Raw genomic sequence first — 18,066 nt, forward strand, 5'->3', positions numbered from 1 at the left:
TTGCTCCTACCTTGGGGAGAGCATTTGTGAGGTGGGGCCCATGCCCACCTGTATCTACAGTGTCTAGCCCAGGTGGGCACAGCTGACTCTCAGGAAACACTCAGCAGTAGATTAGGGGGAGTGGGGGCAGATAGGGGCCAGTAGTGGGCAGTATGAGGCTGGAGCACATGTACCTGGGGGCCAGGCTGGCAAGAGTCCGAGGCTGCGGTGAGGGCAGAACTGACCTTACCCCAGAGACATTTGAGAAAAGCCCTTCAGGACTATTGAGAAGGAGGCTGTTGTAACTCTTTGGAAAAATGTCAGGCTGGGTGGGAGATCTTCCTCATTAATGACTTCACAAGGGACAAGCCGGTTTTCTTTTCTGGACCTAGGTTTCCAGGGAGAGGAACTGGTTGGGCTCTGTGCTCCCTGAGATTGTTATCAGCCTCTGGCTGAACTGGGCATGGGCACGGCAGGGAGAGCACTGAGCTGGAGTCAGAGCATCCAATTCTGGCTCCTGCCCTGCCTCTGAGAAACTGCCTGGACCTCTGTGTCCCAGCAGCGAAGTGCAGGGACTGCAGTCAGCCAGTATGTTCTGAGGATCAGTAATTCAGCAGGTGTTAAAAATGTTCTCTGCTTAGCAGTAGTTGACATTTAATAGATACCTTTACTGCAGGGCTTCTTGGAACCTTTCGTCTGTTTCTTAAGCACACTGTGACTTTCTGAGAGAGGGCAGAGGCAGTGTGTGGTACTTCCCTTCCCTGGCTCTGGTGCTCCATGGAGTCACCATGGCGGGTCCCACGGCTGCACGGCTGGTGGTGGGTTATGAGGGCAAATGATGTATCAGGTCTGCCTTCTCTGTGTGTGGCTCTGTCCCGTCACCTTCCTCTTGGCCTACACCACTGCCTGCCCCCAGAGATGAGCCAGAGCAGGCTTCTATAGTCATACACTGACACTGAGGAGGCGGGAATCTGTGGTGCTGTGCCTTGGCCTCTGGCAGTAGCTCTGCTAGTGTGGGACAGGAGGTGGTGGACTTGCGTTTATGTCCACTCCTCCTTATACCCAGCAGGAAGACGTCAGGGAAATTGCTGCAACCCTGTTGTCTGCCTGTCCTGTCTGCTTGACCCTTGCCCCTGTGACCCTTCCCCTGCCCACAAAGTCTGCTGGGACCTCTGTCATGGCCTCTGTGATTTAAAGATTCCCCATGCATTATGGGTTTGGCTGCGTGACTTCAGGACTGGACTCCAGGGTATGGGACCTTGTGTGCTAATAAGCTAAACAGCTATGTTCTCATTTGTGACATTTCAGGGACACCACGTCAAACTCGCTAACCCCTGAGGACACTGAAGACATGCCCATGGGACAGGATGCAGAAATCTGCTTACTGAAGTCTGGAGAACTAATGTGAGTGGCAGCTGCCGAGTGGGCCTCCCTGGGCTGGAGCTGGGGGCCTGATTTGACCAGTGGGCTTCAGTTTGTGCTTTGTTTTTTTGGCATAATTTGTAAACAGGAAAATTTAAGCAAGTGTGCAGTGTTTGAATTTTGGCAAATAATAAGGTGTAATCACTACCATGACTCAGATATAGAACAGTTCCATCACTCTGGAAAGTTATTTGTGCCCTCTAGAGTCGTCCCTGCCCCCAAACCGTTCTTTTTGGAAAGTCACTTTAATTTTCTCATTGTATGAGCAAGACATTTTCATTGTAGAAAATTAGGAAATTGGATATACGCAAACATTTTGTATATAGCCTTCCAGTCGTTTTTATACATGTATATACATATAATTTTTTGGCGCAAATTATTCTAAGTCGTATTTTGTGGTCTTTTAAAACTTACTATAGCATGAGTATTTTCTCATATCTTCATTTTCTCCAGTGTTGTGTCCAGTGGCTGCATAATTGTCATGGAATAGATTGAGTCACTCATTAACAGATATGTATTCACTATCTACTATGTGCTAGCACTGTTTTAGGTGTTTAAAGCACATCAGTGAATAGGACCTACAAAGCTTCCTGTCCTCGTGAAGCTTATATCCCAGCAGGAGTTGACAGACAATAAACAATAAACATAAGTAAGTAAATATTATACCGTAAGTTACCAGATGGTGCTTACTATGGAGAAAAGTAAACAGAACAGGATAAGAGGGGAACGGAATCTGCAGTTTTAAATAGAATGACACTAAGACTTGAGGGAGGTGAAGGAGTTTGCTAGGCATACATCTATGGGGATGGCATTTTAGGCAGAGGGAACAGTCATTGCAAAGACCCTGACACAGTATAATGCCTGGCATGCTCAAGGCCCAAGAAAAGGACCAGTGTGACTAAAGCAGAAAGGTGAAGGGAGACATAGAGAGGAAGATGGTTTGTAACACTTAGGGCCTTGTGGGCCATTGTAAGATCTTTGACTTTTAAAATGGAAATGGAACCCCAAGAATGAGGTTTGGAGAACAAGAGTGACTTAACCTAACTTACATTTGAAATAGAATCACTCCATGAGGAGAATTGATGATGAGGCACAAGGGCACAAGTGGGGAGACCAGTTAGAAAGGTATGGTAGGAATCTGGGTTCCAGGTGGTAGCACAGAGGGCAGAAATGAGGGCAGATTCTGGATCTGTTTTGAAGGTAATGCCAATAGAATTTCCTAGAGGGTTAGATATGCTTGTGAGAGCATGGACAATTTATTCAACCAATTCTCAAGTGATCCTTGGACCACATTTGGACATACACAATACTGAATTTCAGGGCAGACCAAACAGGAAGAATTAAATAGCCAACCCACAAGCTGTTGATGCTGGGGGAATATAAAGTTCTAGGACACCCTTTCTGAAAAGCAACTTGGCAATAGGATGTACCATAAATTAAAGTATTCTGTTTTCCCTTTGATCCGATAAGCCTGTGTCTAGGAGTTTATCCTAAGAAAATAATAATTGACTGTGCAGAGATAAAGCTATCAGAATGTTTCTTGCATGCTACTTACAGCAGTGACAATTATAAACAATGAAATAGAACTTGGGTAGTCATGAATGGGTGGTGAGTTTTCTCAAATCTTTTTTCTGCATCAATTGATATGATCATAGGCTTTTTCTTCCTTAACCTGCTGATATGATGGATTACATTGTTTGATTTTCAAATATTGAACCAGCCTTGCATACCTGAGATAAAACCCACTGACTGTGGTATATAATTCTTTTAATGTGCTGCTGGATTTAACAAAATACATGTAGGCTATTTTGCCAAATATAGAATTCACATTTGACAGTTCTCTTCTTTCAACACTTGAAATATGTGGTGTTACTTCTTTCCAACCTCCATGGTTTTAGATGAGAAATCTTATGTTATTCAAATTGGTGTTCCTCTATAGATAATATATTATTTATCTCTGGCTGCTTTCAGGATTTTTACTTTGTATTTTATTTTTAGAAATTTAATTATGATGGGTCTTGGCGTTAATTTCTTTGGGTTTTTCTATTTGAGATACTCTTGGTTCTTGAATCTGTAACCTTATGTCTTTCACCAAATTTAAGAAGTTTTTAGCCATTGTTTCTTTGAATATTTTTTCAGATGCTCTCCCTTTCTCTCCACTTGAAACTTTAATGGAACAAATGTTAGATCTTTTATTATTGTCTTGCAGGTCCCTGAGGCGCTTTTCTTTTCTTTCTTTTTTTTTCTCTTTAGTCTCTTTTCCTGTGTTGTTCAGATTAAGAAATTTCTGTTTTTCTGTCTTCAAGTTTAACAGTTATATTCATTCTGCTGTTGAGCCCATCCAATGAGGTTATTCTTTGTTTTGTTTCTGTCATTTTTAAATTCTAAAATTTTCAGTGTGATTCTTTTTTATGTCTTCTGTTTCTTTGGTGTGTGATTTTGTTTTGTTTTGTTTTTAACTTTTTTTTATTATTTCAAGGAGATTTTAAATTATTATTGTAGCATTTTTATGATGACTGCTTTAAAGGCCTTGACAGATAATTTCAACACCTGGTTAATGTCATTGTTGGTTTCTGTTGAACAGTGTCCTTCCTTATTCAAGTTGTGATTTTCCTGGTTCTTAGTATGATGAGTGATTTTTTATTATATGTAGGTGGGGACTCGAAGGTGCCAAGCTGCTGAGATTTTCCTCAAGTCCTGGGGGTCCTTAGTCAGCCTGCCTTCCTTTTCCTACCTTTTAGTTATACAGTGTACAATTGTCTGCTGAATTATTTCTAAGTTCTTTAGTTGTGCTTAGTGGGAAAGAACAGAGAGATGTTTGAAATTATCCATAATAAAACTTTTTAAAAGCTTAGTTCAAGTAAAGGGACAAGAAAAGTCATGAAACCGAGAAATAATTAGAATACACAGACTCCAAGGCAAATTCTTGAAGAGAATAGTATAAAAGTGATAGAATAGGTCGTTTGGACATCAGAATAAAATGGAAGGAGAATGACAATATCTTGACATTTATTTTTTCTGCCTCTTTCAAAGAGTGTAATGGCAAGCTAAGTTTGACAGCCACATTGCAAGAGAATCTGGAAACATGTTAAAGGTTGGGGTGATCTCAGAATGTAGAGAATTTATTGGTACCCCTTGGCTCATGTAAACTAGAATGTACTGAGTCACTGGGCAGCAATTACATTAGTGATGGGAGTCTTGTGGATAGTAAACTTCTTTTATTTAAGATGATATCTGAGCATAGATGGCAAACCCCTGATTTGTTTCTGTTAGTATCTCCTTCGGAGAAACTGACTATTGTTCTCATTGAGTAGATGATAGCTAGAAAGGTCAGAGGGATTTCAGGCACAATCCAAATAACTGAGTGCCAGGGAGACTTCAGGAGTTTAAAATTACACAATACCTCAGCATTCAGTCAGAGCAAGTGACTTTTTACGTGTAATGTAGTCATATTTCCACATTATGAAAAGACATCTTTTCCAAAATGAACCCTCTTACTTGCCCTCAGAGTCTTAAAAATTGTAAACATTGGACAAGGGCTTTTAATTAGAAATACAACTTAAATTAACAGATGGAGAAGTATTGCATTGAATTAAATTTTCACAAAGGTGAGTATTGGAGCTGTTCTTTAGAGCATTTTGTTTTTTAGTCATTTCTTGCTCCTCATTAGCATAGCTTTGGGTATAGTTCCATCCACTTCCATGGCTTTGGAGGCAGAAAGAACTCTCAGTGTCACCATTTACTTGCTGTGCAGTCTTGAGCAAGTTACCTAACCTCTCTGAACTTTAGTTTCCTCTTGTGTTAAAGGGGATAGTAATTAATTTATTTTTTTTCCACAAAAAAGCAGTTTGGTGTAATAGAAAAATAATGGCTTTGGATCAGACCTTTGTAAACCTGGATCAAGTTTCTTAATCTTTTTGGACTGTAGTTTTGTCTTTTGTAGAATGGGAACACACCTGCCTTCTTCTCATCGCCACTGTAATAACACATGAAGTTGTTGAGCCGAGGTCCTGGCCCATAGTGGCTGCCACCTTCTCTTCACAGTTGGGAAACTGAGGCTCAGAGAGAGTGAGTGGCTTGCCGAAGACCATGCCACTCCTAAGTCACAGCTCTTCATGGGAGGCCCTGTGCCACGATCCTGAGCTGTCCTTGCTGGCTCTGGAGTTGCATGGTGCAAGGGGCAGTGCCATTTAGCCTGGATAGGGCCACCGGGCACAAGCCTCCCCCTTCACAGCAAGTTCCTCTAATCCTCACAACAGTCATGAGGCAGACTTGGTGGTTTCTGTGATTCAGATAAGGAAACTGAGACTTATGAGAGGGTAAACCCTACAGCAGATACAAAAGTCTCTTGGTGCCTCACCACACATTCTTCACATCAGACTCTGGGTCCTGCACAGGACCCCAAAAGCAGAGACACTCACTGTCAATAAACCCTGTAAACCTCTAGAAGAGGCTTATATCCATCTAATGAGAGCCAGAATGAGGGACACAGTCCCAAAAAGTTTCTCTCCCCAAAACTATCACACCACCCCTGTCACCCAGCGTTATAAAGAATCTGAGATGTTGGCATTTAAGAAAAGGTCAGGGTACCTGTGCGGAATCTTAAAACAGGCCCCAGATTCAGTTGAGAAGAGGGACTGTCAGAAGGCTTGTGCTAATTAGATAAGAAGGGGAGGCAGGGAATTGGAAGGAGAGGAGGCAGAGAGAATGTGGACAGCTGGGCAGCAGGGCAGCCTCAGGAGAGTGACGGGAGGAACAGAGCAACACAGCACGTCCTCAATTCCCATGGGCTTTCAGCTCCACAGAGGCAAGGAGTCATCCACGTCTGTTACTGCTTTATCCCCGGTTCCTCAACTATGCCAGGCATGGAGTTAAGTTTGTTGGAGGGAACTGTGCAACCCATAATTAAGCATGTTGGTCAGGGTTACCCAGAGCTTGTCCTCCCAAGAGTCTCCAAGGTCTCCAAGCACCACTGAGCCACAGATGACCTGACCAGTAGACGCAAACACTTTGTCCAGTTGATCAGGCCCCTCTTTGCACTTTTAGGATCAAAGTACCCCTCACAGTGGAAGAGATCGCCAACTTTGGAGAGGGAAACAGAGAACTGTTTGTGAGGTCCAGTACCTACAGCCTGATCCCCATCACTGTGGCTGACGCAGGCCTCACCATCAGCTGGGTCTTCTCCTCCGACCCCAAGAGCATCTCCTTCAGTGTGGTCTTCCGGGAAGCCGAGGACACACCGCTGGATCAGTGCAAGGTGAGTCTGGGCTCCTATACACACATCAGGAGGCTTGGGCAGGCCTCTCCCAGCGCAGCCCGTGGGCTGCCTATACACACATCAGGAGGCTTGGGCAGGCCTCTCCCAGCGCAGGGTGGTGGCCATCCTCCCTCTACTGGGCAGGCCTTATCTGGAATGCTCTGGGCCATGTCATGCAGAGGAGGCAAAACACCTGGGCTTATTCATCTTGGGGAAGGAAAGGCTTGGAGGCCAAGGGGAGCTGTCTTCAGATGTGCAAAGGTCACTCCCATGTCAGCTGGGTGCAGTCTGATCTTAGAATAGGTTGGCACATGAAACTTGGAGGAATACAGACATGTGACTCAGTGTAAGGATAATTTTCTAACAGAGCTGTGCAAGGCAGGAGTGAGCCACCTTGGGAGGTGGTGACCTCTCTGCCCCTGGTTATTTGCTTAAGGTGTTCGGCATCTTGCCAGCAAGGGCGTTAGAGACAACCCCACTGTTGTCAGTGGGGTGGTCAAGCTTGAAGTTTTGGTGGCAGATATCAGTCCAAAAACTCCTATGACATTCTAGGCATGGAATGTTGAGTGTCAGAGCTGTGGTTCTCAACCTTGGCTGTACATTAGAAACACCTGGAGAACTTTTAAAAACTCAATTCCTGAGGCCACATCCCAACCACTAAGGCAGAGTCTCAAGCACCTGGGACCAGATGTCCCTGAGTAATCCCAGTGAGCAGCCGAGGTTGAGAACCACTGAGAACCACTGTCCAGATCAGAGGGTTGAAAGCCAGAGTGGAAGGGATAGGATGGAATCCAGAGCCTTGGAGCGATGGAGGTCGGGTAGGGGCACACAAGTGGCTGAATCAGCATGGGATGAGGGGGAGGAAGAGCCCACACCAGGGCCTGAATTTTGTGCTTGCCTCTCTCCAGGGGATGGACATAGAGGAATCATGGAGGGAGAGCTGGCTGGGGTGGAGGCACAAGTTGCATTTGAATGGTTCTGAGTGGAAGGGGTGGTGTGAGCAGTTGGACGTGTCTAGAGCTGAGAGTGGGTCTTAGGCTGAGACTACTATATAGTAGATGGTAGTCTAGAACTACTATTTGAGACTGCAGAAAACTTCATTTTGCAAAAGCAGCAAGGATTGCAATAGGAAACTTGAAGTTGTGTGAGGCTGGAGCTCTGTGAAGTCCTTGCAGAAACATCCTTTAGTCCTGCCTGCACTTGGTACAGTGGGTGCCCCTGAGGGCTCACAGCTGTGGGCTGAGAAAGGCCCAGAGCATCAGGAGAGCCAGGTTCAGAGCACCATGGCCACACAGCTGTCCCCTGCTCTGGTCCTAGCATCCCATCAAGAAACGTGTGCCCGCTCGGGTTTGCTCTCCTGCCATCCTGCCCTGCTAGAATCTGCTTGTTGTGGAGACTACTTTGTCATTTCTCTCCTCTTCAGACTCACTCTTAAAAGTAATCCCACCCCCTTGGGTTGGCCTTGTGTACTGGGGTCTTGTGTTCTTGTTTAAAATTGCTCTGCCCCCTTTTCCTCTTGGGGCTTGCGGCCAGCGCCCCATGTCTAACTCTGGAGTCTTCCTGAGTGGCTCTGTACCTCCGTCTAGGAGGTCCTAGCTCTTGTGGTTAAGGCTTCTCCACGTGACCCTATAGGAGTGGATTTGGACTCAGTGCTGCTGTCTGTGCACAGAGGTATTTTTTTTCCTCTTTGAAGCAAGTCTCAATCCGAGTGTACAAGTGAGAAAACTGAAGTGCACAGTGACTTGCCAGGACCCTGGAGTCATCTCTTGTGCCATCCACTCCACACTCACAGACAGCGGTGCTGTCTGTGACCTTGCCACTTGCCCTCGTGTTCCAGGCACACCGAGTGCCTGATGCTGAGTCTACCCAGATTAGACACTGGAAGTGTTTGTGGCAGGGAGAGAGGGGAGTGACAGATCAGGTGTCCAGGGTTTGCTGTTCCACCTGCCCACATGTGGTCGGGCCATGGGCCTCTCCCCTTGCCCACTCGCCCACCCATTCCTCATGAGCTTGGGGCTCCTGTGTGGTTCTACCAGGGATGAGGAGCCTGGGGACCTGGGAGAGGCTTCTTCATCTCTGGCCTCCAGGGGCCCTCCAGGGGTCATGACCACCACTGTCTTTCCTCACAGTGGACGCTAGGGGGCAGAAGGAGCCCATGTCCAGGGTGCTTAGGCACTCTTCTGCCTTCGCGGTTCCTCTGTCACCAGCCAGCCAGGGGGATGGCTGTTATCTCTGCCTGTCTCCCAAAGTCATTAGCCTCAGCATCTATCCTGGAGACCCTGTGCGCTCCCCTGACCAGACCTGGCTTTATAGGAAATGGTGAGCGTGGGCAAATTACAGGATTATGGAGGTACAGACGCGAAGAACTGTGCTGTGCACTTGCAATCTGTTGACAGCCGTTTGTTGAGCTTCTGCTGTATACCAGACTCTTTAGGGCTCACTGGGGATAGAGAGATGCAGGGACAACATAGGAGCTCACAGTGTAATTAGAGAGAGACTCTAGTAAAGAGACACCTGTGATGCCAGGTGGCACATGTCATGACGGGGTGGGCAGGCACTGTGGGTGTCTAGGGGCAGCGATCGGAGGGGGAGACCCATGGTCTGATAGTGAAAGTCACATTGGAAGAAGCTAGGAACAGCATTTGAGAGGCAAGGTGAGGGGTGGCGTCGTCAAAGCAGAAGCATCAGGTAGCTACAGTAGCACAGCAGGAGGCAAACCCATCACTAGTGGCAGCTGTCCCCACCCTGTGTCATCTTCTCTCCAGAGCCACTTCCTCCATTAATGAGTCATGGACTCAATACTGAGATGAAGACTGTGAATGTGGGGGAGGTCCCTGAGGAAAGACACAGTAGACCAAGGACTTGAGGCTGCCTGTGTGCAGACCACTGACCTGAAACCTAGGGACAAATCAAAGAACTGGATCCAGATCCTGCCTTCTCTCTGAGCAGAGGACCCACCTTTAACAAAAGAAGCTCAACAGCCTGTCAGGGAGGCTTCGGGGGCATCAGAGGAAGAACCACAACTGAAAGCAAGGACCTTTGACTGTCAGATAAACAAAACAGCTTTACTGAGATTTCATACACAGATCATATAATTTACCCATTTAAAATGTACAGGCTGGGCTCGGTGGCTCAGCCTGTAATCTCAGCACTTTGGGAGGCCGAGGCGAGTAGATTGCCTGAGCCCACAGGTTTGAGACCCGCCCAGGCAACTTGGCAAGACCTCGTCTCTACAATAAATCAAAAATTAGCCAGGCGTGGTAGTGCGCACCTGTAGTTCCGGCTACTTGGAAGGCTGAGGTGGAAAGATTGCTGGAGCCCAGAAGTTCTAGGCTGCAGTGGCCGGGAGCGTGCCACTGTACTCCAGTCTGAGCGACAGAGTGAGACTCCAACTCAAAAAAAAAAAAAATGTACGATTCAAAACTGGGTGTGGTGGCTCACACTTGTAATCCCAGGACTTTGGGAGGTCAAGACAGGAGGATCACTTTAGCTGAGGAGTTCAAGACCAGCCTAGGCCACATAGCAAGACCTCTTCTCTACAAAAAAATTTAAAAATTAGTCAGGCATAGTGGCACGTGTCTGTAGTCCAAGCTGCTCAGGAGACAAAGACAGAAGGATTGCCTGAGCCCAGGAGGTTGGGGCTGCAGTGAGCCATGGTCACACCACTCTACTCCAGCCTGGGCAATAGAGTGAGACCCTGAGTTATAAAATAAAATGAATAAAACAAAATAATAAAATGAAATAAAAGCGATTTTTAGTATATTCAGAGTTGTACAGTCATTGCCACTATCTAATTTTAGATTATTTTTGTTACTCCAAAAAGAAAACCCTGTACCCATTCGCAGTCACTTCCCAACCTCTGCCCCCAGCAGCCACCAATCTGTTTTATGAATGTGCTGATTCTGGACATTAAACATGTAAGTGGAATCATAAAATATGTGGCTTAGCCGGGCTCGGTGGCTCAGCCTGTAATCCCAGCGCTTTGGGAGGCTGAGGTGAGTGGATTGCCTGAGCCGGCGGGTTCGAGACCCACCTAGGCAACTTGGCGAGACCTCATCTCTACAATAAATCAAAAAAGCATCCAGGCGTGGTAGCGCGTGCCTGTAATTTCAGCTACTTGGAAGGCTGAGGCGGAAGGATCGCCGGAGCCCAGCAGGTCGAGGCTGCGGTGACCGGGAGCACCCACTGCACTCCAGTCTGGGCGACGGAGTGAGACTCCAACTCAAAAAAAAAAAAAAAAAAAAAAAAAATGTAGACTTCTGTGACTGGTGTTTTTCACTAAGCATGGAACCCTTGCTTTGTACCAGGGCCCTAGGCCACTGAAGCCCATCAAGAGTTCAATAAAACCAACTTGGACTGCATCACATAAATGAGAGCATGGCCACCTAGGCCCTGGAGGCTGGTAGGAGATGCCCCAGAGTTAACATGGCCAAGACCTGTCTCTCTCAGGTTTATCCCAAGGAGACCCCAGTCATCTTCCCAGCCTCTCAGCTGCGTGAGCTTTAATATCAGAACTCATCTCCACTTAACTTTTTTCTTTCTTCATTTATTCAAAATAACAAGAAGAAAATCTCACATTTTTACCATGGTGGGAAAACAGCAGCTGAAATGAATGAAGTCTATAGAATAGAATGTTCAAACAAACTAGAAATATGTTTTAAGCATGTCCTCTTCAGTGGACCTGCCTTAATGAGCTCCTGACGTTGCTTGTAATCAAGGTTGTGAGTGCAAGGGTGTATGAGCGGGCACATAGGTGTCCCTATGCACACAGCAAGTCTTCCTGTCTAGCAGTTCCTTTCTATACACTTTCTGGAGTGTCTGAGGCCAGGCTCAGAATTGTTGGGTATGGAATCAGACCTCTCTCCTTACCCTCTGGTGAAACTAGAATATTATAGAACATTAATGGGACACAATGGAATATTGTGTGCAAAAGAGGCTGCCACCGAGTCACCGAGCCTACATGTAGCATGGAGCAGGTCCTCAGCACAGGTTACATGCTTGTCTTTGTCGCCAGGCTTGTTTGGGGCCCAGCCCTACTTCCTCCCCCCACCAGCTTCCAGCCTGAACACTTGTGCTGTTGTGTCGGAGCACATTGCTCGCTCCCCGTCCCTTGCCTTTGTGATTCCCCTTTTTATTTCCCTTGGATTCATGTGTTTAGGTTTGCTATTTAGCTTCCAAGTATTTTGAGATTCTCCAGAGATCTGCGATTGATTTCTAATTTAATTCCACTGTAGTCAGAGAACATACTTTGGATAACTTGGTCCTTTGAAGTTTGAGGGTTTCTTTTAATGGTCTAGAACATGGCCTACCCGGGTGCATGTTTCAAGTGCACTTGAAAAGGATGTGTGTCCTGCTGTGGCTGGGTGGAGTGCTCTACGAATGTCAGGTCAAGGTAGTGTGTAGTGTTGTTCAAGCCTTCTGTTTATTCAGTGAGTTCCTGTCTACTTATTCCATCAATTATTAAGAGGGGTATTGAAATCTATAGTTGTGAATTTGTCCATTTCTCCTTGCAATTGTCCATTTCTACTTTTTGCTTCATGTGTTTCAATGCTCTGACATTAGGGGCATAAACATTTAGGATTATTATGTCCTTTTGATGGATCAACATCTATAGTGTTGCTTTTATCCAATCTAATTATCTCTGCCTTTTCAGTGAGATATTTAGACTTAATGTGATTGTTGATAAGGTTAGGTTTGAGTCTAGCATCTTGCTATTTGTTTTCTTTTATCCTGTCTGGTTTTTGTTCCCTCTTCCTGTGATAGCAATAAGCTAGGGCAGTTGTGTTCTCAGGGATCACTGTCCTCATTGTCTGATGTTTAATGTCTTGAAAACTGTCTTTTCATATGGTTTGTCTGTTTCTCAGTTGCGTCTTGGGAAGGTAAATCTTAGCTGTTCTCCTGTGCCTTTGAATATGTTGAGCCCAGAGCCTGTAATAGCCAGATGTCCCTCTAACTAAATTATTCAAGCTCAGTAACACCTCTTCCAGGAAGACTTCCCTCCTATCCTGCCTTCTCTCCCTCCCGGCCAGGAGCTGGTATAGGCTCCCCTTACCAATTCTCCCCTCATGGTACTCTCATTCCAGCGTAATTAATGTTTTCTTGTCTGCGATCTCTGTTAAACACAGGATCCTTGAGGGCAGAGCCATGGTGGGACTTGACTTCACTTTGGGAACTTTGTGGCCAACATGTAGGGTTTTGAGAGCTGAATTCAAGTTTCAGTTAAAAAAGTAATCTTAAAATCTTTATAACTATTTGGAATTCAGTCATTTTTTACAGGTTAAAGGATATGTAATAGAAAAAAACTGAATTTAATAAAATTTATATTTCTAAAAAAGAAGGGGCAACATTTAATTTTGTAAAGAATAAAAGTGATCACTTCTAGGACAGTTTGCCACGTTAGGAACTCAAAGATGTTACCATTGTCTATAGAACCTCTGGTTTATGTAACCATCGATGTGTAGTCAGTCCTAAATGGAAGGCTTACGGAGACTTTGTGGGACAAGACCCCTAGGTGTTTATCAGGGATTAAAATTTGTATTGACTTTCCCTTATCTCCTGTTGTCAGCTTTAAAATCAGGCCTGTGTTTGAGCTTGTGAACAAATTGAAGAGCCTGGCCATCCAAGATCCTCAGCCCTGGCCTGCCCAGCATATCATTTGTGCAGACTTAACCTCTGATAACAAGGCCTTTGGAAAATGGCCTGTGAAAATCAGTGTCTCCTGGGGCTAATTTCTCATCCTCAGAGAAGGCAGAGAGTAGACAGGAGGCTGAGGCTCAGGCTTGGAAAGATGAAAGGGTCCTGGGGCTCGTGGACCAGCCAGGGTGCAGGACAGGAGCCCATGGTGGGGCCGAACAGGGAGCACAGGTGCAGCCAGGAGTGTTGGGCCTGGAGGAGAGCGGGCACAACAGCTTGGGGCCTGAAAGGCTGTCACCTGGAAGGATGGCTCAGCCTGTCTTGTGAGACTCAAGGGCAGCACAGGGACCAAGAGGAGACAGCGAGACAGATGGATCTCACCTAGAACAAGCCCCACTTCCTGAAACCAGACAGGCTGCTCCTCCAAGTGGTGGATTGTGCTAGCCCTGGCTGTGGTCAAGGGAGGCTGGGGGACCACTCCCTGAGGGAGCCAACCAGGTCATGATTCTGGATGAATCTCACACCCACAGCCTCCCCCACCACAAGTCATCAACAAATTCAGGGTGTGTGGATGACACCCCGCCACTCCTGGGGACTGGTTGCAGCCCAACCCTGTTCAGCTGTAACCTCAGACAACTCAGACAGGGCACTCTGCCTCCCTGGGCCTCAGTCTCCTCCCTCCCAGTAAAGGGTTTGTCCAGAGGATTCATGGGACCCTCTTAGCCTCTGAGATGCTTTTTTTTTGGTCTGCTTTCCCTCCCAGGTCCTCATCCCCACAACCCGATGCAACTCCCACAAGGAGAACATCCAGGGCCAGCTCAAGGTCCGCACACCAGGCATCTACATGTTCATCTTCGACAACACCTTCTCAAGGTAGGGGCCACCTGTGCTCAAGAACAAAGATGGACATTAACAGTCAATTACTTAATTGTCAATAGTAACTTATTACCAATCGTCCTTTGGTCATAGACACCTCTCCTGTGGTGTTCCAATGTGTGTTATAGGTTTTGTGCCATACAGGCTCACATGTGTGGAGTCTCACCATGTGCCACACATGTTAGGCACTCTGCCTTAATGGCTCATTCACACCCCAGCGTCCCTGTGCACGGGGTACTGCCTTTCTCCTCATGCCACTGCTGAGGGGTAGAGAAGGGATATACCCAAGCCACACAGCTTGGGACCATGTTGGGACCAGGTTGGAACCAGGCAGCCCAGCCACAGAGTCTGGACTCTTAACCCGTGTGCTTTCTGCCACTTTCTGATATGAATTTCTACTGCCTCGCCCAAAAAAGGGGCTCAGGAAATATGGTGGAAGGACTGAACAAATGAATGAGAAAGAGAGAATTGAAATAAGGAAGGACAAGGCTTTAGATAAGCAGGACTAAGACTGTGAGACAAAGTCCCTGGGCCGTGTCAGGGGTGGCATATGCTGTCTCTGGAAGGCACTCTGAGGGGCAGCTACAGGCTCAGAGTATGTAGTCTAGGGGATGAAGGAGGAGACTCTGTGAGAGAATGGGACTGCAGGGAGACAGGGCAGAGGGGCACTGGGGAAGGGAGTGGGGAAAGGGACCTGCATTGATTGAGTATCTGCCATGAGCATGAGACAAAGGTGGTTATGATTGTTGGGCACCTGTCCCTTTTTATGGCTTCTGGCTTCAGCATAAAGCCCCTCAACTGGGGCTGCCTCTTTCAAGAGTCCTGCCTGATCTGTTTTCAGCCACATCCTCTCTGAGCAGGGCCCTGGGCTAGTGGTCACATCCCCTCACATGGGCACTTGGCTTTTAGCAGAACAACTTGACAGGATGCTAGGGAAAAGCTGTGCCACCCCCTCACCACCTCCTGGCCTTGTACTCCCGGGGATTGTGGCCACCACAAGGAGAGGTTGGAGGATGAACTTCTCACCTTGCCCCTTCCGGCCTCTCCCTGTACTCCCCTTAGAAACACACACCTTGAGCTAGCAGGACCTCATGGCATAGGCCCGCATGCCCAGAGAGCTGTCTTTGGAGACCCCACGCCTCAAGAGCGCATGTGAAACCTGGCCCCTCCTGGGTGGGAGAGTGGGCTGGGGACAGCCAGACACGACCTCTGCTCTTCCCGCTGTGGGCCTTCGTTGAGCCCCCGTTTCCTCCTCTGTAGCATGGCAGCGAATATGTCACCACCTTACTGAGCCTCACTGTGGATTGATGGCTCTCAGTTCTCACTGGAGGTGGCCATGATGCTGCTACAAACTCTGGCCTTGGCCTGTTGAGGCCATCTCAGGCCTACTTGATATTTCCAAACCATGGTTGGCCAAACTGATTTAGAGGCCTGCCAATTTGGAATGAAATCCATGCTGGCCTCCACCAGATGCCTCCTCTCATCTCCCGCTTCATCTGTTCCACCCCAGCCACACACATATGCACCCCTTGCAGTTCTAACTTCAGGCTACTTTGGAGCAGCCAGGTGATGGAGTGGGGAGGTTCACAGCCTGCAGCCCACAGGGCATTTCTGCACCGAAGCCCTAGGAACATCCATGTTGATGTCCTGAGACCCCTCCCCTGCCCCCACCAACCCTTGCAGGGAGAGAACTCTGCTAGACAGACAGTAAAGTTGGCTGCAGGCCTTGGAAAGTCCCACATGCTCTGGGATGTGCCCAGTCCTTCTCACAGAGCCCTCTCCACAGGGCTCCGGCAGTGATGGCAGAGGCTCTGGTGGTGGCTCCCACCCCTCGGGCTCTCAGCCCTCATGGTAACACGTTTTTTTTTTCTGTTTCTGTTTCCTCAGGTTTGTCTCCAAAAAAGTATTTTATCACTTAACAGTTGATCGGCCTGTGATCTATGATGGAAGTGATTTTCTGTAACTTCACGCACCTGGATTTCAGTAGCTTTACTTCAGCCATAGGATACACTACTCTTCCTTACTAGGAACATAAAGCATTTAAAAAAAAAAAAAAGGCGGCTGCTCCAAAGGTCGTCAGCTCTACAGCTCTGGAAGAGAGGCCCTCAGTTTGCTCTTCAGAAGCCACATTGCTCAGGAGTACTGTGCACTCAGCACAGTGCACTGGTCACTCTTAGCCACACAGCTTTTAAGGGCTCAGGTGACATTTCCATTCATTAAAGATCCAGCTGTCACCACACCTGAAGGGTTGCTCTGCCAAAAGTTTAAACATTCGGGACACCATGAGCCCCTCCTGGAGCACAGCTGGTTGCAGGCCTCCTGTGGAGGGTGTCCCCGGCCACCAGAGATGACCGCCTTGCCCCACCCAGGGCCAGGCATCCTGGAGACCCTCAGCCAGGTGCTCTGGCCACATCCTGTGAGTCCTTAGGTTGTGAGGCCCCATACTCCCACAAAAAGCAGGCACAGGGCCATCATTCAAGTCAGGGTGCCAGGGGGCCCTCCTAGGATCCCAGCCAGCCTTCTCCTCTCATGCTCCTGTCCCTCACTGCCCTGGTAAGTTGGGGGCTGCTCTAGAACTCAGCTGTTTTGGTGGGGCATCTAAGCTGCACTCACTTCCTGGCTCACCTGAGTGATTCAATCCTCAAAACCTTTCACCTAGCCAGGCCTCTCCATAGAATTGAATATAATTCAAGAAACAAAATCCACCACACTAGGGCCAGAGTGGCTAAGGCCCAGATGCTAGCAAACATGGACACCATGACCACAGAGCAGAATTGTACATTGACCTTGGGCCACTCCTCCGCTGATGGCCTGTCTTTGTTTATGTGAACGAGAGCTGCTGCCTCACCTGCAGACATATGTTTACTAATGTTCATAACCAGGGTAAGAACCACTTTCAAAAATTGGGGCCTTAACAAAAGTCTTTGGTTACTCAAGTTTCAAAGAAACAGAGTAAACACAGGCACACAGGTAAGCAGAGGCATCATTGATTCTTGGTCCCCACTCCCCACCAGTTAGATTCCCCAACAGCCCATTTGCCCACTTCCTGCTGCTCAGCCTGCACCTGGCACCCAGGAGACCGCTCCCCTTGTGGCAGTGGGGCTCCTGTTTCCTTTTTTTGGACAAGAATTAGATAATCTTCCTGTTCTGTTCTCTGTGGCCCTTTTCTTCTCCCACCACAGAGAGCTCCTCTTTGATGGCCTCTTCGTCCCTTGTTCACAGAGCCAGCTGCCTTCAGCCAAGGCCCAGGTACTTCTACAAGTGGGCAGAGCATCTGATGAAAGGGCCTGCTTTGGCCAGGGATGAGGGAGAGAGCACCTGGACGGATCATCTTAGGATCTGAGTGCCAGACCCGGCTCTTCCTCCCCTAGCCTTATGATCCAAGTCCAGGCACCACCTCTCAGAGCTTCTTCACTTTGTCATCCTAACTGGTCTCACTGGTTTTGAGGGCTTGAGAATTGGTCAGGAGCTCCAGGCTAAGTCCAACCAGGCCCTAAACCCACTGCCCCTCAGCAGCATAGCCTCACCACCAGCCAAGAGGACTCACGTAGGACCACAAGTGAAAGGAAATGATCTAATTTAAACAGGAAACCAGGCACTTCCAGTCAGTGTAAGCAGGGCATGGGGAGCAGTGACCAGAACCTTTCAAAGGGGTTGCCCAGAGAAAAGCTGGGCCTCTTGGGTTTGTTCTACTTGGAGCAGCCTCATCTGGCAGAAGGACATCAGGTGCTGTGTCATCTCCAGCTGGCAAAGGCCCTAACCATGCTCTGCACCAGGACAGAAAGCAGCCAGGCCCCTGGAGAGTCTCTCCCTCGCCTCATGTCTGTCCTGTCAGGTGGGTGTGTGACTGGAGATTATTCAAGAGCAAATTATCCTACCTTTAAATCCACCCTCTTGCA

At 47.6% G+C, this 18,066-nt stretch overlaps 1 protein-coding gene across 1 annotated transcript in view; it reads left to right on the forward strand.

Moving 5' to 3' along the window:
* The window catches only part of FYCO1 (FYVE and coiled-coil domain containing 1), an 80,098-nt gene extending 63,889 nt beyond the window's left edge, over positions 1-16,209 (forward strand). Inside the window, exons 15-18 of the mRNA XM_008071389.2 lie at positions 1,288-1,383; positions 6,448-6,658; positions 14,055-14,164; positions 16,055-16,209. Coding sequence (XP_008069580.1) covers positions 1,288-1,383; positions 6,448-6,658; positions 14,055-14,164; positions 16,055-16,130 — 493 coding nt within the window. The 3' untranslated portion in view covers positions 16,131-16,209. The remainder of the gene's footprint in view (positions 1-1,287; positions 1,384-6,447; positions 6,659-14,054; positions 14,165-16,054) is intronic.
* Positions 16,210-18,066: the final 1,857 nt, after the last annotated feature.

Source organism: Carlito syrichta, unplaced genomic scaffold (genome assembly GCF_000164805.1).
Source record: "Carlito syrichta isolate Samal-C Ts95f unplaced genomic scaffold, Tarsius_syrichta-2.0.1 Scaffold314306, whole genome shotgun sequence".
Classification (NCBI taxonomy): domain Eukaryota; kingdom Metazoa; phylum Chordata; class Mammalia; order Primates; family Tarsiidae; genus Carlito; species Carlito syrichta.